At 38.6% G+C, this 25,288-nt stretch overlaps 1 protein-coding gene across 5 annotated transcripts in view; it reads left to right on the top strand.

Moving 5' to 3' along the window:
- The window catches only part of COLEC11 (collectin subfamily member 11), a 46,814-nt gene extending 25,540 nt beyond the window's left edge, over positions 1-21,274 (top strand). For 3 of the 5 annotated variants that reach the window (XM_021551223.3, XM_085574556.1, XM_085574557.1), the window contains exons 2-7: positions 112-267; positions 5,870-5,941; positions 15,845-15,916; positions 16,631-16,684; positions 18,314-18,409; positions 18,566-21,274. In XM_021551223.3, coding sequence (XP_021406898.1) covers positions 138-267; positions 5,870-5,941; positions 15,845-15,916; positions 16,631-16,684; positions 18,314-18,409; positions 18,566-18,975 — 834 coding nt within the window. In that variant the 5' untranslated portion in view covers positions 112-137 and the 3' untranslated portion in view covers positions 18,976-21,274. The remainder of the gene's footprint in view (positions 1-111; positions 268-5,869; positions 5,942-15,844; positions 15,917-16,630; positions 16,685-18,313; positions 18,410-18,565) is intronic. The other 2 variants (XM_021551225.3, XM_085574558.1) reach the window with 1 other exon arrangement.
- Positions 21,275-25,288: the final 4,014 nt, after the last annotated feature.

The following is a 25,288-nucleotide window of genomic DNA, read 5'->3' as shown; positions in this document are numbered from 1 at the left end:
GGGTTATGGCACACAAATATATATTGTGTTTGTAGTGGGATGCTGCATGGGTTTAGAAACTGTTGAAAGCCTTTAGAATTCTTACAACTGTTTATTCATTCTTTTGTTTAGGAGTCAGTGACCTGTAAGTGCTCATTATGAAGAGAGATCTGGTTTTCTTGGTGACTCTAATTAGCCTTGCCTTCCTGTCACTGCTAAGATCTGGATATCCTCAACACATTGCAGAGGAGTCCTGCTCTGTTCAGATTCTTGTTCCAGGCCTCAAAGGTAATGTGAAAGCCTACTCCATTATTCAGATATTAAAATTTTTGTTCTAACAGACTCATTTGCATAATTGACAGTTTTAACAGAGACAAAGAAGGTGCTTCTCAGTTGTCGTCTTATTTGCCTCTGTTTATAGCCTCCTTAAAAATTGAGCTTTAATGTCCATAAGGTGAAATTAAATGGTTCAGAGAATGCATGCCAGCTGCCTGGATTTGTTGGTGATCATTAGTACTTGTTGCTCTTATACATTGCCTTGTTGCTCTCTCTGTGTTTTATACTGAGGGGTGGTACACATACCCAAAAACTGTAACATCAGGCCCTACTTTGTACCTGGCAAGGTTTTAATTTCAATTTTGCAATGTAATAGGAATTATTTTGTGTTTTCTTGTATTTTGTTTATCTTCTTTTGATTTTTTAAAAGCTTGAATACCTCTTAGAAGAAAGCAGACATTATTTAGATTTTTGACATTTCTAGAGTTTTTTTGAAAAAGACAACATTTTTACAGAATATGCCCCCAAACTCTTTCCCAAAGAAGGTGTTGTAATAAATAATTTATCTTTTCATAGGAAAAAATATATACCTTGCATAAGAAATCAACTACTGGGAAGAATTAGCACTTTAAAGCAACGACATCCATTATGGTTGTTGAAATCACAGCCCTGTTTAGTCAATAACAGTAATTCCCTTTGTGAAGGCTATGACATTTTTGTTGAAATATAACACTTTTGAACATGGGGAGATACTTTTTAACTTTTTTTTTGTCCTTTTTAAGGACAAAAAACCCTATGAAACCCACCAGTTTACCATCAACAATTAAAAAAAAAAAGCATTGTGTAAAAACCATACAACAAAACTTTCAGTTTTTCTTGTAATTATGCCTTGTAGTGTCACAAAACCCACCTAACCACAATTGCTGCCATTAATCTTATCTGTACAAATCTGGGCTTTCCTGAGCTGCCTGAGAGTCACAGTATGGACTGCAGTCACTGCGTGTTCTGGTTAACTGATTGGGAAGGGTGAGGCTCAGCTCTGTTCTGCAGCTGTTCATACAGTTAAATTGTGAGCCCAGCTTGGCCACGGGTTTGGCTGGGTGTAAACTGCCCTCTCCAGGCATTGCCCAATTTGTGTGTGCCTGTCCTCTGCTTGAGGCAAGAGAGCTGGGCTACAGGGATGTGGGCTGTGCTTAGCCAATTGGCTTTTAGAATATGTTTATTTCTTATAGTTATTATTGTTTTGTATATTATTATTATTATTACAGATGCAGCTTTGGATGTCTGAACTCAGCCAAAAGCTGTTCTTTACTATTTACTTCAATAAGTGGCTTTTGATCTGAATAATTTGTAGATTTTCTGCAGATGTTCTAGTTAAAGAGAACAACACTATGTCCAGGCCTTCTGAAGTTTAAATAAGACTTGAGTAGAATTGTTTAATTTGTTTGATATATTTACTGTGTAAAAGGCATAGGATAGTTCTCTTAGTGTGACTTACAGAGGAGAACACAACCAAGTTAATATATGTTGTCCAAACTTGCATGAAAGATCAGTCAAAGGGTCAGATTCCACAGCCCTAAGTTTTGAAAATATTTTTCATATCAAAGAACTTGATGGGATGAGTTTTATGACTTCTTTGCATTGATTTTCTTATTTTTGTAATCAGTCAAAATTAGCATCTGCAATGCATTATTATTATTATTATTATTATTATTATTATTATTATTATTACTATTATTATTATCATGTGCAGCAAAGGTTTTTAAAGTGTGTAAACTGTGCAGGACTGTTTGGCAGATGACAATTCTGAGCCTGGAAACCAGACAGAGGCCTGAAAACCACTGTGTGTTAATGATTTCACTCAGTTTCATAAGATATAAGCCTTGCAAAATTGAGAGAGATTGATGTACAAATTCAGTGAAGCACAAAATGACCTGATACTGACCTAGTTAATGTGAAATCCCTAAAAAGCTTTCAATGCACCAACTATGCTGTCAGGGGGACTGTCTCAGAGAGGTGGTGATGAGATACTGCTGTCCCCTCCTGGCACAGCACCAACCCATCTCACTGGCCAAGGCTTCCTTTTAACTAAGCACACGTGGCCACTTGCCCACATTTCAGCTGCCATGCAGCAGGATTTGCTCACTGCAGCTTTTAGATCTGCACCATCTCCTCCTCCTTCCCTGGGCTGCCAGCAACATCTCCAGCAGTGGAGAAATAGAGTGTCACACTGCTGCTGGGCATGGCTCTGTTGGAATCTGGAAAAAACAGGTACAGGGAAAAAATGCAAGAAATTAGGGAGACCATGGGATGTGTGAATGGCAGATGATAGACACTTAAGAGGTGGTGCAAAGTGTGGGGCCCAAATGGGGTGATGAAGGAGAAAGTCATCAGGGAAAAGTACACAGAAGCAGGGGAGTGTAAAGGAGAAATTTTAGAAGAACAGAAAGAGATAATAGGGAAAAACAAAGGAAAAAGAGCTCAAAAATGAGACTGAGTGGAGAGAATGGAAACTAAATAAATGTAAAATGATACAAAATCAATTAAGATCCCACAGGGTAAAAGAGAAAATCAGAAGGGGCATGAGATGAGAATGGAAGTGGAAATGGATGAGGAAGAAAGCTACTAAAGATACCAAGAATAGTAAAAGCACAAATGAGATTAAAGTTGGCACTTTAGGTCTTAGGGACAGGTTTTGGTGGTTTGTGGGATTTTTTTTTTGGGGGGGGGTGGGGGTGGGATTTGTTTTTGTGTGCTTTGTTTGGTTGGTTGGTTTGGGGGTTTTTGTATGTTTGGGGTATTTTTTGTTTGATTTGATTTTTGGTGGAATTTTTGCTTCTTTGTTTTTTGTAGTAATTTCAGTGGTTTTTTTTTAGCAGGGCAGGTTTTGGTGGGTTGGTTATTTTTTTAAGTCAAGAATATAAAGGAGTTAGATGAAAAGTGTCAGGGAAAAACCATGGTTTTGAGAATGCAGATAGCAGACTGAACCATGTTTTAGAAAGCCAGCAATATTAATAATAAGAAAAGTGTGCTGCGTGTGAAAAAGAATGGATGATGAAACCTCACTGCACAGCTCACTCATATTCTTCCTAAAGTCCAGTTTCTTTTGATAGGCACATGAAATTGAAGTTACCACTATTGTGGAGAAAAAAATAGCCCTTCAGAGCTTAAATTCTCAGCTTGTCATCTTGTTTTGTCTCCCTTCTAGAGTCTAAAGCAGGAGTTGTCAATACTCTCAATGACGTTCAATGCATAAAAAAGTTAATGCTACGTTAAAAAACCCAATTTTTTTACACCCACATCAACTCACATGGGGAATATGAGTAATAGAAAGAAGTTATCACCAGACAGGAATGCTTAATAGCTCACATAGTTTGGCAGGGCTAAATTTCTTTTAGGCGTATGGGGCATCTCAGCACTGTGGAGCACTACTAACTGCACCTCACCCTGTCTCAGCTGTGTAGACAAGGCTGCATTGTGCTGGCACAGAAAGTACTGTTTCCTGCAGTGGGGCTGGAGCAAATCTGCAGGAAGGGATGAAGAGGAGATTGAGCAACAGGTGCAAGTGCTAAGGGACTGTGGCTGGTGGAAGAGGCCACAGCAGACCAGTCAGGTAGGGACCAGAATGCACAGATCCCAACCTACTGCTCTGAAGGGACTTTGTTGTAGGTTGAGGGACCGGAGACCAGAAAGGAGGCACGGGGTGTCTTTGTTTCACAAATCAAGAAGTTAAACATTATTGTTTATTGGTGAAAAATTAACTTGTTTGAAAGGTCTTGACAGAAAACTGTTTTGTTGCCCATGACACCTGCACAGGCTTTACTTCCTCAATTTGCACAATGATCAGGGTACAAACAGCAAGAATAGGGACTTACACAAGGCCAAGCTGTGCTGTACCACTGATCAGTCCCTCTTGGCCAAGGTCTTGCTCCTCAAAACAGCTGATAAGAAAAAAATGTCAACTGGTCTGTAGCTGGGCCTGTAATGGAGTAATCTCCTTCTGGAGAAAGTTTTTAAAACACCCACACTAAGGAATGCGGTGTCATCGTATTATAAGAATAAATGCAGGCAAGTGTAATGGCCTGAAGCAAGAGTGATCTATTTTATTGATCCCTAATGCACAGCTTTCACTCTGAAGAACGTGTAAAGCAATAGGCTGTAATAGCCTGCTCTCAGCCTCCAGAGAGCAAGGAAAAGTCATTGTCAGGATTTATCTTTGGGAAGCAAAGAACTCATAACCAGCCCTGAGGGGTGAAAGGCAATCATACAATGCCTATTGGTTGCTTGATAATAAAAATGTGACGTTCTCAAATGTGCCAAATTATAGCCTGTTTCATACTAACAATATTATTCACTGGGGGTTATGTGAAGTTTGTCCTCATTAAGGTCAGAGAATGGCCTATTTTTGCATGTCTGAAGGCAGGGAAGATGGTCTGGAGCAGCCTGAAGAATGAAAATATAACAGATGGAGGGCTGAGTTCTGCTCACAGCCACCTAGGCCTACAATAGAGAGATTGAAAGAGAGCTGGAGGCTGCATATTTGAAGTGTGCCATGGTGTGACATGTTTTTACATGTCATCTCTGTGACTCCTCTCTGAACCACAGCTGCCAGCTATGCCAGAGAGTTGGGCTTGGGGGGTGCGTGATAACCATTGACTTTCCTGTGTGGTGCTCCCCTCAGCTTCCTGGAGAGCAGCTAATGCTCACTCTCATCCATAGAGATACACTGTTGGGATATCATATATGCTGTGCTAGCTCTGGATTTTACATACCAGCACATTATTTTCTGTGGAAGTCATAGAACTTTCTTATCCTTCCTCAAATAAATCCTGTTTTGTCAAGGTGGCTGTATAAATAATTCTTTAACCTTCTGTTTGTCAGAGATTTTAATTTTATGTCAATGGCAGACTTCAGTATTAGCGTGGCTGTAGTGGGCAAAACAAGCTAAGCATCCCCAAATTTTTAATGAAAGGGAGGCAAGCAATTTTTACAGAAAGTGATGTTTAAATATGCTGAATACAATGATGCACTGCAAGCTATGTACATGTAAATATACTACATAGTGGTTCATACATCAGAGATTAAAAAGCACAGTATATAACTCTGGATACGGAGTAGGGAGTTAATGCTTTCATGCTTAAAAATGATCCTCAAATGATGGATGTAACAGTGTTCTCTTATAGGTCACAAAAATGACATTTTTTTCTTTTAATTTAAGGCCATAGTTAAGCCATTTTTACTTGAGATTTAAAGATGTCCTTAGCAGAGGCTTGGAAAGAGTTTGGTGAACACAGAAGTTTATGTGCTGAGCTGGGGTCTGATTCTGAAGCTTCTACTTGAGTGAATTGTGCTGTTGGCTTTTTGAAGGTCAGTGGTGTAAGTAACATCCACAAAACTAGACCTGTTGTATGAGACCTCAGTAATGTATTGACAGGGTTTTCCAGTGTCTGCATCAACTGAAGAAAAATCTACTTTCTGTCCATCAAGTAAAGCTGTTAAATCAGATCACATCTATTTTTTTCACTGGAGAGAATGGCATTCTTCTCACGGCTGCTAACAGAAAATAATCCTGGTTTAATGGGATTCTTCTTGTTGTTTACTTTTATTTCAACAGGGGAGGCTGGAGAAAAGGGGGAGAAAGGTGCTCCAGGTCGTCCTGGCAGAGTTGGACCTCCAGGAGAAAAAGGTAACTTTGATAAAGAAGATATTTTGAGAGTCATTCCTGAGAAAATACTGCTTTTTCTTGTGAGATTATGAGGATGGGGCTCCTTGATCCCTTAACTGGGTAACTAATTAATCCTTGGCCATTTCTGTTTGCTGCTGTTGTGGTATAACCCCAGCCAACAGCTCAGCCCCACATTACCACTCAGTCACATTCCCTGGTGTGGATGGGGTAGAGAATCAGAAGGGTAAAGTGAGAAAAGCCATGGGTTGAGATAAAGACAGTTTAATAGGGAAAGTAAAGGCCACATGCACACCAGCAAAGTGTAACAAGGAATTAATTCAGTCCTTCCCAAGGGCAGGCAGGTGTTCACCATCCCCAGGAGAGCAGGGTCCCACCACACATAATGTGACTTGGGAAGAAAAACACCATCACTCCAAATGTCCCCTTGTTCCTTCTTCTTCCCCCAGCTTTACAAACTGAGCACAATGCCATAGGTTAGGGAATTTCCCTTGGGTCAGCTGGGGTCAGCTCTCCTGGCTGAGTCCCCTCCCACTTCTTGTGCACTCCCAGCCTCCTCACTGGAGGGGTGGTGACAAGCAGAAAATGCCTTAGTCCTGTGCAAGCACTGTTCAGCAATGATGAATGTTTCTGTGCTATCAACCTTGCTTTGGTCACAAATCCCAAATCATAAATCCCTCAGAACTACAATGATAAATATTTACTTAATTTAATTTAGCCAAAACCAGTACAACTGTATGCAGTCATTTGTAGACAAAGTATTACCTTCTGGTTAAAAAAAAAAAACTTTTTTTTTTTTTTTTTTGGTGTGAATTTGAACATTCACAACACTTAATTAAAACCATTGAGGGAAGGCAGTAAGCCATAATAGGCAAAGATGAACATGAATGTTCCCACATTTTTTGGATATGGAGAAATGGTGATAAATTTGTTTGCACTGTAGTTCAAAAATATTTTGAGCTCTTGAGAGGAATGGTGTTCAACAGTATTCAGTTATGCAGCTGAGAGAAACATAGCATTTCTCTCCTGCAGGAAATTCTGTTTTTTCACATTTGTTTTCCTCCTGAAGCAAGGAGGAAATTTGGCCTTCATAAATTTTCCAGGAGGTTTGTGTTCTGAAAGGTTCAAATCAGCAGGAGTCACATCCTTTGATGTCAATATTGAAATTAAAGATTGACATTCCTATCATTAGAAGGTTAGAGTTAGCTTTTACTGAACTGAGTTTACAATCTTTCTTTCAAAGCAATTTTAGAGATCCTTTATACTTCCTTGTGATGGTGGCATGTTCCAATATTTTGTTCTTTTAGGCACTTATGGAAGTCTGATACTGATTATCCTGGGATCAAAATCCATAGCTAGAGCTCTTCCTCCTACAATACATTGGAAAATTTATAACTTCCATGAGGGGGGTGTGTGTTCAGTCAGTCTATTTCCCTTATGTAGATATGTTTTCAAGGATGTCTGTTAGAAAAAAAAATATTGGAAACTAAAATTTCAGCTCTTGTAAGGCAGTGCAGCCTGAAGTGCAGTATGTCAGAATAATTTAGGTTAAATGATTGTAAAGAGCTCATCTAGTCCAATCTCCTGCTCTTAACAGGGCAGACTTCAATATCACAGCAGGTTTCTCAGAGCATTGTCCAGTAGACTTCTGAAAATCTCCAAGGATGGAGATTTCACATAAATTTTAATTAATCTATTTCACTGGTGTCATCATGAAAAACCTGTTGTAGCTTGTAATCATTGCATCTTGCCCATTCTCTGTGTGTCTCTGAGTAGAAAAGGTTGCATCTTTTCTAGAAACTGCTTGTAAGTAATGGAAGACTGCAATTAATTCCCCTCTTACCTTTCTGTATTCCAAGTTAAGTAAAACCATCTTTCCTCAGCTGGACTTCAGTTTGCTTCTCATGTATGAGAAGAGAGTCTCTGGGTCCTCTAAGACAACGGAGTTTTTTACCCAGCCATGAGCCAGACTCATCAAAGTGAGGCACTTAGGATCTGGCTGAACCCTAAACCCATGACATTCCTGTCAACACATTTCTGCCATTTCTGCAGCTTGTCAAGCTCCTCCTGACTGGCAGGGCTGCCCTCCAATGCACCAACCATTCCTGCCAGCATGGGGCATCTTCTGCTTCTTCCTCCCTTTCAGCAGTGAAGGACTCCTTAGCAGCTGCTGGTTGGACTTTGGCAGCCTTGCAGCAGCACCAGCTGGTCCCTCATCACCCCTGAGTGCCGTGGGCTCGTGTACATCCAGGTGAAGTTGTCCTCACTCAGTTGTCAGATGCCATGAACAGTTTGTCCTTCCTGATCTTTGCCACCAGACATGTGGAACTGGGGGCCAGGGAGCCGACCCTGCCAGCAGAGACAAAGGCAAAGAAAGCACTAAGTGCCTCAGTCCTTTGGCATGAGGCTGTCTTGACAACTTCTTCAGAACCCCTCTCATCGCGCTGTCCTGCATGTTCCTCTATCTTGGCATATTGTCATGTCACTTCAAAACGCTTTGGACCATCTGGGATGTGGAAGTACTCTTTTTCAGTCTGGGCAATCCATGATGTAGTATTTATTTATTTTCTACTGTAAAATTGCATTTATTTGAAAAATAGTTCTCATAAGGTATGCTTGATTAATGCTAATAACAGTGGTAATTTTCTAGTTTTTCGTACTCGCAAAAGTCCCAAATTCTGATGAGACTGAAATAAGAAACACTGGAGAGGAAACACACTACAAGAAAACATACATGAATCAGAAAAGAGATTAAAGAAAATAGAATATTAATGCATGCTGTATCAGTATTTTTTCAGGTAGTACTTTTAACTAAACAGAGGCAAAATTTCTTGCTACTTCTGTAGCAGCATATTTTTCTGCTTTTCTTTTTGCATACAGAAATTTCTACAAACAAGCTCTTGTTTAAAGTAAGCTCTAATTAACTAGTCTTTTCATTAATGCTGTACATTTTGTGGATATTTGTCTTGATCAACTCCCTTATGCTTCCTGAATGCTTCATCAAAAAAAATAACATAGATACCTTAAAAAAAATTTAGATTATATGGTGCCACTTTTCATCATGGTACTATATCCAGTACACTTTGAATGTCACAGTTTTGACTGGATAAGCAAACAGACTTCACAGATGTAATATCTGGTCTATGGAAAGGACACAGAAGAATATCCAACTCTGACCTGGAAAAACCTTTCAGTTTCCTGCCCTTTCAGTCTCTGGATAACCTCCACAGACTGTATGTAGTGTGCAGACCTGTAGCTAAGTTCATGCATAAATACTTTTCTAGATTCTCAAGCAGCATGAGACTGAGTACATTCTCTTCCAGCAGACTAAGGATTTTCCTATTTCTAATCCAGAAGATGGAACATTCAGACAAAAATAAAATGTAACAATATGTTTGGCAAAAATCATTGTTCCTTCACTTTGCCCCTAAAATTACCCATAGACAGGAGCCCTGCTTCTATGGAGAAGTCTGTTGAATTTCAGTCAGTGAGTTAGCATGTGTTCAACCCCTCGTATTTTTCTTTAAGCCTGATAATTTTTGTCTTGGTCTAATATTTGGCTCCTTCTGTTGATGCAGGCTGCTAAATTCTATTTTATTTTTCTCACGTTTGAGTAAGTGATAGTTTACATGAGGGAGAAGCTGCAATCCTTCTGCCACATTTGTAGAATTTTCTACTTTTGGTCTTAATTTACACTATCAAAATCACATTAATCTTTTTTCTTTTATTTATTTTTTCCCCTTTCTTTGTTTCATTTTCCCAGCAAGTTAATCTAAGAAAATGTGTTTAGTTTCTTTGAACTTCATAGGTGTATAATAACCATAAAATAGCTTACAAAAACTATGTTCTTATGGCATATTTGACCTGAAGAGCTCAAGATCAGAAAGTGCTGCAGATGTTTTTATCATGTCCTTTCCTCATGATATTTTCAGATTTTAGTAACTCAGAAAAATTAAAATTTTCTTGTCCTTACTTGAAATAAATCTTGTTCTGCCTGTCCTGATGCTTCAGGGTGACATCAGAGATACTGATGTCTTTGTGTGCTGATTAAGGTTAAATTCCACTTACTTTTCTCATTGCTTTTAATTAATTGTATAGGTCAATTATGATGCATAGCATGTCAGCAGAATATCGAAAACTGTGTCGGCCTTATGTAAAGCATGGAGCACTGGGTTGAGTACAATGGCTGTTTCAGATGAAAGCAGTGTGTAATGCAGTGCAAGTTTTGGGCCGTGAAGTTCGCAGAATTAACTTTCCCCACATGCATAAATGGCTGTACTGTGCTCTCCCATGTTGGGAGTAAACGCAGTTATTTAACTGAATCCTGGTGCAGTCTGTAAGGCCATAACTTTCATGTTTTTAAATTCCACACAAATAGTTTGGTAACAGTACCATCCTGTGAATATTCCCAGACTGCCTTACAGCATTCGAGATAAGGAGGGCAAAGTGGATTTACACTTCGAATGTATCATCAAAGGAACAGAACATTAAAATTATATCTTCAAAACATTTCAATTTTCTTAGAGCCATAACCATTTAAAATGTATATTATTTTAGTATTTTAATTTCAGTCTTTATTTGTACTTAATTTTTATACAACTATAATGGTATGTGATACAGTCTCACATATTTTTCTTGGGCTTGGAACCGAACTGTCTCTACTTTTGCAGTGTTAGCACAGTGGTTTTGGCTTTTGCCAGCTAACACTTTCCCAGGCAATTCTTGGGCATGTTTTGGGAGCTAACACAATGAGCAGCTTCCAAGATTATCTTGGCTCGAAGAGTAAGACAATTTAGTATCATGAAGTGATACCCATCCTTGACTACCTGGTTCCCACTGCCAAGGAATAGTCCCAGGCACTTAATTTACTAATACAGGCACAGCCTCTTAAGTAGAAGAGAAGACTCATTAATTTAACTGGATTGGAGCCAGAGTGCTCAGTCATTTGTATAATCAAATTCTAAAAAGAGGTAATAATATCTTAATTTATATTTTATTATTACTGATTGCTCATTAATATGTAATCAATCAATCCTTTGCATTTCTGAGTCAATTTCTACATAGATTTATTGCTCACTAAGGAGTGCTGCAGGCAGTATTCCATACAAAAGTCCTGACATTGACAGCTGTGAATTCACAAAGTGGGTATCTGGTTCAAAACTGTCTTTCAGTTCCACCTGAACTCAATAGGATTTTGAGAAAATCCTGCTAAAATGAGTGGGCAAAAAGGTGGCAGATGGGCTTCAATGTAAATAAACATATTGCCTAGGGAAATTAGGGATGCATGATTTAATCCATACTTAAATAATGCTAAAACCCCAAACTGTCACTTAAAACTCAAGGACTGCTCTGAAGTCATTAGCAAGAGTCCCAAGGCCAAGAGAACACTGCCCATCATCACAAAAGGATGACAAAAGCACAAAGGACAAAACAGGAAGCTTCTTTTTGCAGTTGATTTTGTTCTGTACAAAAGCCTGACATGTACTTTCTCACAAATGTTCTTCTGGCCTTTCTCTCAAAAAGGACTTGAGAGGTAAGAGATGGGCACCAAAAATGTGAAAAAGAGGAGCTGCCTCATAAGGAGAAAAGGGACAGACTGAGACTCTTGCATCTGTTCTGAGTCCCAGTCTGAGGAGTTTATAATCAAGATTACAGAATCACCAGATCCCATTATGCCTGAACTAGGAGGCACTCTCAGAATCTGCTGGGGACAGAGACAGCAATTCCACCTGCAGATAGTAGCTGTGGTTGTGGGATCTTCCTGGACTGCATCTTCTGCTGCCATCACAGGAAACAAAGTCTTGGGCTAGAGGAACCACTGGTTTGAAGAAGCTTGCTAATATGTTGTTAACATAATTCTAGCAAGATAATGTTTCATGAGGGCAGTTATTTGTCTTTGCTTGCCTCCAAATAGAAGCTCCTCCATTCTGGAATGTACTGCACTATTTTCATTTTGGCTTTGAATATACTTTTAAATCCTTTAAACATTTGTGCTGCCTTTCTAGATTGGATTTTTTTTCTCACTAGCTTTAGTTTTCCTTTCCAAATTTTCTAACTATTCTGATTATGAGACCTGTCTAACATGAGTGGGATGTATCACTACTGAGAGGTGCTTATTTTTTCATTGCCTGCTGTGGGAGTTTAGATAAATATCTTAGACTAAAAACCCTAACTTTAGGGTGGCTAATGCTGGGTGAAATTGATTTTCCCCAGTTATAAAAAATGCCTCTTCTGATTATGCACTGCTCATTCATATAAGAATATCTGTTTAGCATTGTTGGTGACACAGATGGTGGGACCGAGTGCACCCTCAGCACATTTGCCAACACCACCAAGCCGTGTGGCACAGTCAACATGCTGGAGGGAAGGAATGCCACCCAGAGGGACCTGGACAGGCTTGAGGTGGGCCCATGAAGTTCAACACGACCAAGTGCAAGGTCCTGCACCTGGGTTGGGGCAATCCCAAGCACAAATACAGACTGGGCAGAGAATGGATTGAGAGGAGCCTGGAGGTGAAGAACTTGGGGGTGTTGGTTTGAGAGAAGCTCAACATGAGCTGGCTATGTGCCCTTGAAGCCCAGAAATCCAACCACATCCTGGGCTATATTGGCAGCAAGTTGAGGGAAGTGATTCTTCCACTCTACTTTGCTCTCATGAGAGCCCTGGCTCTGGTGCCCCAACATGAAATGGACATGGATCTGCTGGAGCAAGTCCAGAGGATGGCTACAAAGATGATCAGAGGAGGATAGGACACCTCTGCCATGAAAACAGTCTGAAAGAGTTTCCACATGCAGAAGAGGAAGCTCCGAGGAGACCTTAGAGCATCTTCCAGTAAAGGGGACTTAGAAGAAAACTGGAAAGGGACTGTTTACATGTGCATGTAATAACAGGACAAGGAGGAATGGCTTTAAATGAAAGAGAGGAGGTTTAAATTAGATATAAGGAAGAAATTACTTACTGTGAGGATGATGAGACACTGGAACAAGTTTCCCAGAGAAGCTATGGATTCTCCATCCCTCAAAGAGTGTTCAAGGGCATGTTGGATGGGGCCCTGAGTAACCTGGTCTAGTGGAAGGTGTCTCTGCTCATGGAAGCGGGTTGGAACTAGATGATCTTTAAGGTTGCTTCCAACTCAGCCCATTTCATGATTCTGTGATAAGATGTAACTTCTTGTAGCCACTGTTCCCTCACCAATTGCTGACCTTCATTGGTGTGGATAATTCAGATTTTTCAGTGTAAAGCAGTTCAGTAGCCTGCTGACATATTTGGAATTTTCTGATTTCCAGTTGCCAATGTTTTTTTTAAAAATGAAGTGTCCTGAATGTAGATTACTACCATAGCATTGTTATATCCTTTAAAAATATCATTCTCATTCAAGTCACGCTAGCTATTTGCATTGGGAACGCTGACTGCTGCAAAACTATTGAGGTGCTCTGGGGGAAAGACTTTTTAATCTTCATCTATATATTATGTTCTCTTCCTAAGTATCCTCTGCAGATTGCTGTAAAAGATGGCACTAGATTCAAGAGGCCTTTGGTGTGGTTTGGTACACTTCTACTTTCCTTGTTAGGTAGGTGACTGTGATGTCCTCTATGTCAAATCATGAATTTGATTTGATTTGTCTTAAAATCAAATCTTAAGTTTGGGAAGAAAACTACTCTCTCTTCTTTTTAACATGATTCAATTAAATTTGTCTGTGTCTTGGTGAATTTCCATTTCTACTAGATTTGTTTTTTGATGCCTTTTTCTTTTTCTAGGTAGTTTTATACTTCTTGTCTGTTCCAGCTAATCCTAAAGAGATTTCCCATACTCTGTGACCCCCATTTATAGTATGGCATAGAGTGAAACCCCTCATTTTTTCACTTGTTTTGCAGCCCACCATTCATCTCTGGAATTTTATTTCTTCACTTGTTTGTGGGCCTGAAAAAGCCACCAAGAAGATAATTTAGAATTTCCTTCTCTACTGTTCCTTCCCAAATCCTTTAAATCTTCTATAATTGGTTCCAATGTATGCCACCTTCATCTGAGAGACGACAGATGACTTTCTTCAGTTCTCTATTCATTCTTTGTGTTTGATTTCTTATTTCTGGTCTATGGAGACTTAATTTCTTTTATTGTCCCCATTTCTTTCCAGCTATCACTTCCTGATTTCATTAAGACTCCTCAGACTGCATTTTTGACAATCATAGGGCCACTAAAAAGGGCTTTATAAAAGGTATTAAAACTTCTGAAACCCTCAAGGCAGATGGGTCTCTCTTGTAACTTTGTGATTTATTCTGCAGAAGAAGCAGAACAAGCAAGCCCCTGGAGTGGAGCAGGGGTTAGTCACTGTAAGAGAAACCCAAGTGTGAACAATTCTTTTAATGAAGAAAGGAGATTTAATATATGTCTTATATGTGCTCGAGATAACACACTTTCCTTTTACTTCTGAGCAGAGCACATGGGTTTTACTGTCTGTGATTGAGAAGCAGTTCATTTTCTGGGCAGTTTCTACAAGAAAGAAAGTGAAATAATTTTATATATTTAATTTTATTTATGCATTAGATCAATGAGTTTATTTAATTTCAGGTGTAGCAGCCTGAAAAGAGAAAGAATTCAAACTTCTCATGATCATTAGTGGTAATCCAAATTCATTAATATGCAAAGCAAGAGACATCATCTTCAGAGCAACTTGATAAACTGATTACAGGGTGGTACTCCCAGTAGGAATAGATAAAAATATTTATTTCTTCTGGTGAAAGCCTGTGTCCAGTAGTGTTTGAATTCTATACTTATTAGAAACAAAGGAAAATGACTGGTTGTAGGACTTGCCAATAATTAATTAGACCAACAAACCATGCACATTTATCTTCTCTCAGTTCAGAGGAAATTGTTTTTTTCTCACTCATGCCATCAAGTGACAAGGGTTGCTTGAGACTTCATGGAGTAATAGATATAACATCTCTTAGCCCAGCAGTGATCAGTTTATATTCTGAAACTTGTTATTGATTTTACCTTTAAGCTAAAGGTAATGAAAAAATGGGCAATAAATAACATTATCCAGCTTTCAAACATACGTATGTCTGTCAGGATGCAGTAGCAACAGGGGGCAACAGATCTTCAGTTGTCATAGATCCAAGACTGAGGCTGAGCTATGACAGTTTGCACAAGTCCAGTTGCTGGATCCCTCTGGTGGATTTTCCTCCTAGCTTGTCTCATTGTTTCCTTGCACCTGTGTGGTCGACCAGAGCATAGCAGATGTTGGTTTCAGCAAAGAAGCAATATTTTCAACAGTCATTGAAAGCAATTTCATAAATATTTCCTAAAGCAGTTTTGAGCATGGATTTCTGCAGGATAGGAGCCTCAGAAGGCATTCTTTCCTGTAGTTCCTCCATACCCCCTCTCCTTTAAAAGTGTGGTACAGAGGAAAACCTATGTCATTTGACAATATTTATATTGTATAAATAAATCATTAAACCCAAAGCCAGCCCTCAGTTACAGTGGAGTCACTGTCTGAGATGAAATGTCAGTTGTGCTTGGATCCTTTAGGTCTCCTCAACTCCATGATACTTTTGATCTGCTGATCTGTGTTTGAGTGCAACAATCCTCTGTATTTTCAACATAATCCTGTCATGATCAGCTGAAAGAAGTTTGCAAAAGCTTTTCCAGTGGTTTTCAGACAAGAGGTGTTGACAATTACACATTCATACCTTGTTAATGTTAATTGTTTAGTGAAGATAAAATCGCTCTCTAGGTTGCTATATGTAAGTTCTTCACAAGGATTGAGCTAGACCTCTGGAGTTCAGTGAATATTTGGGATATAGCATGGTTTTATTCATTGTAAATCTGATATTGCAAACATAGTAGAATCTGAATGAATCAGACTGCATTGCTGCCTTGTGTCTTTCATCCTTCTGTTATGTACAGGAGAAATGGGGGACAAAGGACAGAAAGGCAGCATAGGACGGCATGGAAAAATTGGTCCTATTGGTTCAAAAGGTATGTTTAATTCAATTATTTCTCCATTTGTGTTTCAGGTGAAAAATGTGTTATCATTTATGTTTGAGAAAAGTTTAGGGGCTTGAAAAATGGCTAACAAGCCTCACAGTTTGCCTTAGCAGGAATTTTCTCACACTGTAGTCAGCCAGGCCATTGAGATCTTTCAGCTAGTTACCTTTTCATGTTACAGCAGTATATTTAGTCTTAAAGTACTGTGAGTATCCTGGTTTGAGGATAAATAAAGAACTTTGCACTGCCATGCAAGTGTGGACAGTTAAAGAAGATGGGAAGATGTGTTGTACTTTGGCAGACTTTTAAGAGTCAGAACATGTGTTTTCTTATGTTGACTACTCCATAGGCTTCCTATGTGACTTTGGTTAAGACATTTACACCAGTGTTTACCTAGTCATCTAGATTATGATTTAAAATTTAGGTATATCCAGCCCTTTCCCTTCTACAGCATCTGAATTTACAGGTTCTGTGAAATTTATGAATGTCAAGAAATGAATATTGGTATATATTATTTGGGTTCAAGTTTCATAGGTATGGCTGGCCTTTGTTATGGAATGACTAGGACAGAAAAATCTTTATTTTTCTCGGGCATATTTCTACTTTCCACATTTGAATTTTACTTGAGAAAAAAATATATAAGTGTTAAATGTACTATTGACAGAAAAGGCAGCATTAACATTATGTTATTTTTCGTGTCTTCAGGTGAAAAAGGAGATAATGGTGACATAGGACCACCGGGTCCTAATGGTGACCCAGGTAATCCATAACACACCTGGTTTGTGTGAAAGACTTTTCATCACTAAAAATACATCTGTTTACATTTTGGGGGAAATAATGAACTATTTTTTCATTGGTACTGTAATATTTCACTGTTATATTTTCAAAAGACTTAAAATCATTGAAGTTGCAGCAGTTGCTGGACTTATAGTGTATATGCTAGAACAGTATCTTGTACTTTCTCTGAGGAGTAATCTCTCCAGAAGCCTAGTGGAACTGAAGTCAGACTGTCTGTGTCATTCATCACCAGGGTAAAGAGATGTCTCTGCATATCTCTCTGTGTACCAGTCAGTGCAAGGGAGCAGGCTCCTGCCCATCCATGGATTATAGTTATAGGAACAGGAGATTGTCAAGAACACAGATCACAGAATGAGTCAGGCTGGAATGGAACACATTGGGTCAGCTGGTCCAACCTCTGCTCAAGAGGGTAATCCCAGAGCACATGGCTCAGGATTCTGTCCAGACAGTTCTTGAATATCTCCAGTGAGGGAGACTCCACAACACTTCTGGGCAACCTGCTCAGTTGCCCACACAGTAACGAAGTTCTTCCTCATGTTCAGGAGAAACTTCCTGTACATCAGTTTCTGCCCAGTGCCTCCTGTCCTATTTTTTGGACCACCAAGCAGAGCCTGGCTCAGTCTTCTCATCACCCTCTCTTCAGATTCTTATATGGAGGCACATGGATCTTCCAGAAGTATATAGATGTTCTAGAGAAACAGCCTAGTGTAAGAAGGGCAAGCCTTGCAAGAGTGGCAGGTTTGGACTGGACTGAATTCATCCCTTCCTGGCAGAGTGCATTGGAGGTGCACAGATCAGATTTCTCATGAGAACATAATTTGTCACTCTAACTCTTGAGCTAGCGTGCTGTGCACCCAGACAGCATGCACAGTTTGGTAGGGCAAGTACTGACTTGCACAACTGAGCAGGGTTAGTGGGTAGTCCAATGCAGATTTTAATAATTGCATACAGAACTGCAAATGGTAATTGATCCTCATTTTGAGATCTGTGGTCAGAGATGTATTAGTATTTTAGTATTCACATTCAGATTATCTTTGTCAAACCTATGCCAATGTGGGTGAATAGATGATTTTCTATTGTCTAATTTTATTGTCAGAAGTATTATAAATTCTGTACTTTCAAAAACACAGAACTGCATTTTTCAGGTAATTATGTGAAATATGTGGTTGGAATTTTGGATCTGCTGTGATATGTTCCTTGGGAAGAATTTGCAAGCAATGTTTTTTGCTGTTAAAGAAAACTTTGAGAAAACTAAAGAAAATAATTTTACTGAAAATGAGAATTTTGGAAAATGTTTTTAGTTAAAAAGCATTGTGCATGTTTTGCAGAGAATATATATCTGTGCTTACGTTAGTACTAAGCATTCAGGATGGAAGATTTGTAGGATGTGAACTGAGCTGTTCTGCACAGGCCCAGACACCCCCAAGAATCATATAATGGTGCAGGGTAGTGAAGGCTCTAATTTTCTCTCTGTAACTTACAAGTCAGCTTTCTCCAGGGCTGTCATGCTGGGCCTTTTCATAAAATTGTTGAGATAATAGTTGAAATTAGGTAGCTTTTTCATTTGTTTTTATCTATATAATTTCACAGGCATCCCTTGTGAGTGCAGTCAGCTAAGGAAGGCTATTGGTGAAATGGATATTCAAGTAGCCCAGCTGACGACAGAGCTAAAATTCATAAAAAATGGTAGGTTAATTTTATATCACTGTTTTCCTTTCTTCTAGCCTCATTTTATCGGTGAAATCGCTCGTAAAGCGTGTCACCATTCCACATCTGATTTGTGAAGCTATTTTGGGGTGTGCAGTGACTTGGTTTATCGAAATGCGAGTGCTCACTTTTCAGCACTGCCCTCCCCCGCAGCTGTCGCCGGCGTGCGTGAGACGGACAACAAGATCTATCTGCTGGTGAAGGAGGAGAAGAGGTACAAGGAAGCCCAGCTGTACTGCCACGGACGAGGAGGGACGCTGAGCATGCCCAAGGATGAGACTGCCAACAACCTGATTGCCTCGTACATCAACCAAGCTGGGCTCACCAGAGTCTTCATTGGGATTAACGACCTGGAGAAAGAGGGGAATTTTGTCTATTCCGACCGGTCGCCCATGCAGACCTTCAACAAGTGGCGCAGCGGGGAGCCCAACAACGCTTACGATGAGGAGGACTGTGTGGAGATGGTGGCCTCAGGGGGCTGGAACGATGTTGCCTGTCACATTACCATGTATTTTGTGTGTGAATTTGACAAAGAAAATGTCTAAGCTGCTCTGTTCTTTCTCTATTGTAAGAAAAATGCTTAAGACAATTGTACAAGTTGCTCCATGTTTATAGAGTACGAGTGAAATTTTGCAAGTATGTGGCATCAGGGTTGTACAGCTGTAAATACAGTTTAGGTATTTCAAATATCAGAATTTACCCTTCAGAAGGGAAGAGCAGTAATAAGGCATAGCTTGGTTGGCTTTTTATGTAGGAAAATATATCTATTTAGATAAAAATGTGCCCTTACAACAGTTAACAAATGTGGTTACATGCCTGTAAGAGTAGGCAGAATTTGACCTCTAGTTGTTAGAATGGTTAGAATTAGATTCCTGATATTCTTTTATCTTAATAAAATTTGTAGCTATAAATACTAATTTCTTGTAGTGCTACAGGGATATTTTAGCAACAAGACATATTTTGTATACTCCAGTCAATAAGTACAAATATTACTGTAGGTTTTTTGAATGTTACAATTTTATTTTTTTTTAACTGGCCAAAGCAAACCAAAAGTCATGATTTATACAATTTTATAATGTTTCTTCATTGATCTATTCACAGATGTATGACCAAAAAGCATTTAAGTAAACTGAATTTTAGTTCCGAGGGAGGACAAAGTCTAGTGAAAGGTGTTCCTGCCCATGGCAGGAGATTGAAACTAAGTAATCTTTAAGGTTTCTTCCAACCCAAACTATTTTATGATTCCATGATTCTATGCTATGAAAATTGTTATAATTTAGTATTGAGGGTTTCCATCCAGATGGTGTTTTGGGGTTGGCTAAATGTAAAAGTAACAATTCAATTTTCTGCATTCCTTTGCTGAAAATTATTCAGTACATGAAGTATTTCAGATACTATATAATTCCCTAAAATAAACATTTCACTTTTTTTTTAGAAAATCTTGGTGTGTCTTGTTACAAAATAAGCAAAAATACCAGCCCTCCACAATTTAAGGCAGACTTCATATGTATGCAATTAAGCTCATGAAAACAAATTAGCAATCAGTTCCTTTTAGTAAGAAAGCATCTTAAATGTTTACACAGATTGTTAAAATAATCCCTTGAAAAGCAGAAAAGTTTCCAAATTTTTCCTGTGTATATAGCAGTAATAAATAACTTTGTGCAAATAATTTATGTACCAAATTTACAATTGCATGTGATGGAAAATGTGATGTATATTAAAAAAAAAATCACCCCAGCATAATTTCACAAAAGAAATGATGAATTACTTTAAATCTTCCCAGGAACCAGTTGCATGCCACCTCATCTCACTGTTAGGCACAGAAAAATCAAAAAAAATTTGCAAAATCCCTGTGTTTCTTTAGGAATACCTCGCACAGTGTTTTAAGATGATTTTTAAGGATAAATGATCATTGCATAACATTCTGGTCAAAATGCATATCTGATCATTATGGAAGATTGGCATATAGGCTATCCACAGTGGAAATGGCATGTGGTCCCAGAGATTTCCTGACAAGGAAACCAACTCATCAACCTTGCTGTGCTGTGCCATGTAAACAACCAATAACCATACAAGGCTGTTCATATCCACAGATGCTGACATTAATTGATTTATATACCTAAGAAAACAAACTGTTTTGTTTGATATATTTACTCTGTAAATCTCACTCCTTTATATATATATATATGTTTGCTTTAATTTTGAAGATCACTAGCAGTACTATAGTATCCTATAGTATTTGATTATCAGCCCAGCTCCAGAGAAATCACTTAAATGGGTCCTTTGATTGCTTTCTTTTCTTATAATAAAGATAGGTATGATACCTGTGTGTTAGTCATTCTACCAACTGCATATTGAAATCTATTAAATAATGTGAATTTATTTCTACACTAATATACAAAGACTCTGTAGAATTTGCAGGGAGCTAACAATTCCAGTAGAGCAATTTGTTTAGAGTAGTGCCTTTTGAATATCATGATTGTTTCCTGCCTGCTATAGAAATCCTCAGAAACCGTTTAAATCTCCAACATACTTTTGTCAAATCATTGTTGCTATATTAAAACAGTCCAAACCTGAGATACAGATATTTGAAGCTCCCTCATTATGTGTGCTGAAGTTGCTGTTTTTCACCTAGGTTTTGAAAGTTTCTGTTGTATTGTTCAATTTCCTCAGAAAGATGAAAAGAGGACTTCTATGGAGATAGGAAGCTTTTTGAGATGTTAAATGCTCCTATTTTAGCTGAAGTCACACCAGGTTTTAAAGATTTCCTCGATATGTGTAGCATTTAAACAGTCTCAATTTCTATTAAAATTTAGGATAAAGAATAAAAGAAGTGGAAAAACATTTATTTTTCCTAGTTTTAATTTTCTTCAGGATATTTTTTGCAGTGCTTTATATGTGAGGTAGAAACGACATTAGTTTCATTGTCAGATACCTGCACGCTGGCTGCAGCAGCCCTTATTTCAACATTTGGGCAGAGGGAGCAAGGCTAGTCTGTAAGGTCTGTAGCTGTCCTGCAAGGGGCAACAACAGTACATCTGATATTTACCCCTTTGAGGAACTGGGTGGAAAATGATGGAGGCATTGGAAATGAATGAACCCTTTGTAATTTCTTTCACCCTCTAGTTGCTGATGCCTGTAGGTAGACTCTTGCTGGAGGCAGAAATCAATGTTGCATGTAGTGCTCAGCCTGCATGAACCCTGCTGACATGCTCGGTAAGGTTTCCATTATTCTCCCTGGAATTTAGAGCTATTGTTTTTTTAAAAATTAAATTAATAATAATTTGTTTTTATTTGGGGTGTTTCCATGTGCATTTAAACCTGCAATTGTAATATAATTACTCATTTTTTGTAGCTCTGCAGAAGCCTTTGGAACATGTCTGTCTGGCAAGCACAGGTGTTTCTCAGACTGTTCTTATATGTTTTATTTTTGATGGATAATTTTTCCTCATATATATATCCCCATAGCCCTTATTTATTTTACTATTGAATAAAGGGCATTCTTTGGCATTTTAAAAAGGCAACAATAGCAACTGGTTTTTTTTACTGTAATCACCCATTCACATTTTGAATGACTTATTCACATAAAATGCGGATTTCATTCAACTGTACTCTGCACCTTTAGCTGCTAGGGCTGCGTGTTGCGGTACTGATGTCAGGACAGAGTGCACCGCCCTTCTAGGAGGGGGCTTGGCTGAGATACAGAATTGAACTGGCTGAGTCCAAGGGGAGCTCCACTGCCTGTGAGAGCTCTGACTCGCTCTGCACATCTTGAGAGAGCACTGGGTCACATCTGATCCTGATCACCATCCAGATTTGCCACTCCACAACCTCACTACTGCTTGGTGGAAAGTGTTGCTCCCACTTGCCTTGTTATGCTGCTCAGCTCCTGGCTCACCATCTCTCGTGAGCCAGCTGCTCCTCACTGTGCTCTGACAGCTGACATGTTTATCCCTGGAAATACGGGTTTGTTACAGGTTTGTTAGCAGCAGACATTCTCCCTGACTGTGAGTTTTAACATTCTTATATCACAGAGAAGAACTGTAAAAAAATTAGTATTCATAAGTTGGATATAGAGCATCCTTATTCATGTAAGTAAAATGGAGTGCTTCATTTTTCATAAGCTCAGGAAATGCCAGTTCAAATATGCTTTGCAAAATAGCAGTTCATTGGACCTTTCTTTTTGTTACAGTTCTTGATGAAAAGTGAAAGAAGATGATATTGAAATAATTTTAATTGTAAAATATGATGAAGGTTCACAACGGAGGAAGACTTTTGAAGTAGACATTTTTCAGGATGTCTACTTTTAGAATTTTTCTCTAAAGCTTTATTTTGACCCATAAAGGGATTTGATTTTTATAATATTGTTAATATATTTTACACCATGTCAGTAACAGTGATCTGTATAAGGTTTGATATATTTTACTTTATTCTTTAGGTCTTGATTGCCAATGGGAACAAGTGATCTTTTTGAGACTTCTGTTTGACATGCTGAAAGACTGTGACATTGGAATTGTTTTTTCCTCCTGGGCCTGCTATGACACTATAAATGCCTTGAGTACAAAACAATAGATAGTTCAACCTATGTTACATAGAAGATATTCTTACTGATTATGAAAATTATTCAAGTACTATGCCATATAACTAGTAGTTTCTGCACTATTCCAAATGTCCAAACCAATCATTAGATAAGATAAATACAAGCCTTTTGAAACCTTTTAATCTTACAAATATATTTTCATCCTGACTTAAATAAAAGGTTTGTCACAGTAAAGCAGAAGTTCAGGGTTTCCCCTAGGTCTATATCTCTGTGGGACACTCAGTGACTTGTGATGGTCATGGCTGAATCCAATCCTTGAGTAGAGAATTAGCCAACAATGCAATGATGTGTGACTTCACCCTTTGCACTTTCTGAACTGCATCCCCTTAGACTTTGTTGGACTAAGGGCTGATGTCTTTTCACTGGAGATTCTCATTTTCAATTTTTGGCTTGCCTGTCGTTCCAGAAGCTTCATCACTCTACATGTCTGCCACAGATTAAGGATGAAGAAATGGGATTTTTTCCACTCTGGGGACCTGGAAGTGCTTATAAAACTGGCTGTGATGGGGAAGGTATTGTGCAAAACTGGAGCTGGCCACTTACTGCTCCATTGGAGTGCATGTTCCTGGCCAGGGAGAGTCAATCCAGTTTACCAAGAAAAAACTGACCATGTTATTGTGGGTAAAAAGAAATCAGAGTGTTAAGATTTACCTAGGAAAAAAATTGTGCAGTGAAGGGTTTTGACTATTTACTTTACAAAGTAGCTGTCAGAAAGAACAGTTTGGTTTTAATTTTACTGTGATAGGAGGGTACAGACTCTGTGAAATGGGAGATAAAGTGTTTGGGGAGAGGACGCAGTTGTGTGCTCAGTGTGTTTTTCTGGATGCGAGCCTCCTCCTAGCCCAGAGCTTTTCTATTGGATAAGGAGGGAATCCTCTCAAGAGGGAGAGCACAAAATGGAAAAGGTGGAAGAAGCAGCGAGTGAAGAACTGGCAGTGAGTGGGATGCCCATGAGGCAGAATGTAAATGTTACCTCCAGCCATTCTCCTGCTTCCTGCTAGGGAAATGTAATTACCCTGCCCTTTCTGTCAAAATGTCTCACTATAGCTCTGGATGGTAACTCATAAAAATAGAGTGAGGTGACCAATTTAGTGTAATATCTGTGCCTAAATAAAGCCCAGTTTGGGTCTATGGATAAATAATAGCATCCACCACACTCTAGGTATATTAATGCATGAAATCACAGGGGATATAATTAAGCACTGCTATTCAAAGGCTAGCTATGTAGTACTGATGAGCTTCTGGATATTCTTTACATATAAAAGTGTGAGTGCTGCCAGGAATTCAGCAACAGAAGGTCTGGTGTGCAGCTGAACAATACAGGTGTTACCATACTATCATCTAGTGGCATAAGAGTGAAAAATAAGGAGCTGAGTGGTATTTTGCTTCTGCTTACATCAGTTGCTGTGTTGTAATCACTGATATTGTATTGAACAACTGACTTTTGAGTTCTAAGTCTTTAAGTCTTTAGTCAGCTTTCTTTTTTTTTTTATTTTTTTTATTTCTTTGTGAAAGATTATTTTGAATTATTACAAGGAGATGTGCACTGATTTTAAGTCCAATTCTCAGGTGGGAGTTTTGACTAAGAAGTGAGAAGAGTGCCCAAATGAGCTCAATTATCATGCCTTGGAGTGAAGAAAAAGAAAACAAGTCAAGCTGTGCTCTGCAGGCCAGCATCTAAATTGCAGGTGCAGATCTTCACCTGGCATAAATCAACTCCAGTGAAGCCAAATTGATTTATACCTGCTGAGGATTTGAGACAGTATTGTCATCAATTCTAGATCTATGCTTATTTTGCAGAGAAAGAGGGAGAAGTATTTTTATATTTATAATTTATTCTGAGCACTTTAAAGGTTATTCAGAGTCCAAGCCACTGTAATGTGTGCATCTCCCATGAAGATTTCTGGGCAATAATCAGTTTTGAAACAAATATTGAATGTAAAATAATTGAAGTAGGTCTATGATGCAAAACTTTATCCTTGCAAGTACACAAGAGGTATGATGTAGAACACAAAAAAAGCAGTAAAAGCATTCAACACAAAGAGTAAGTCCTCTATAATTTTCTATTCTTCTGTGAAAAAGAAACCTTTGCTTTTTGCTGTGTTCAACGTTTATCCATATGAGAAGACAGGGTGCCATCTAGTGAAGAAAAGATTTCTTGCATATCTAAAGAACAACAAATCCAAATTTGTTCCTGCTTTATTCTTTAGTATGAAATGAATGATATGGTCATCCTGCAAGAGGGAAAGTGTTTCTGT

Source organism: Lonchura striata, chromosome 3 (assembly GCF_050655825.1).
Source record: "Lonchura striata isolate lonStrDom1 chromosome 3, ASM5065582v1, whole genome shotgun sequence".
Classification (NCBI taxonomy): Eukaryota; Metazoa; Chordata; class Aves; order Passeriformes; family Estrildidae; genus Lonchura; species Lonchura striata.
This window is presented reverse-complemented; position numbering and strand designations above follow the sequence as displayed.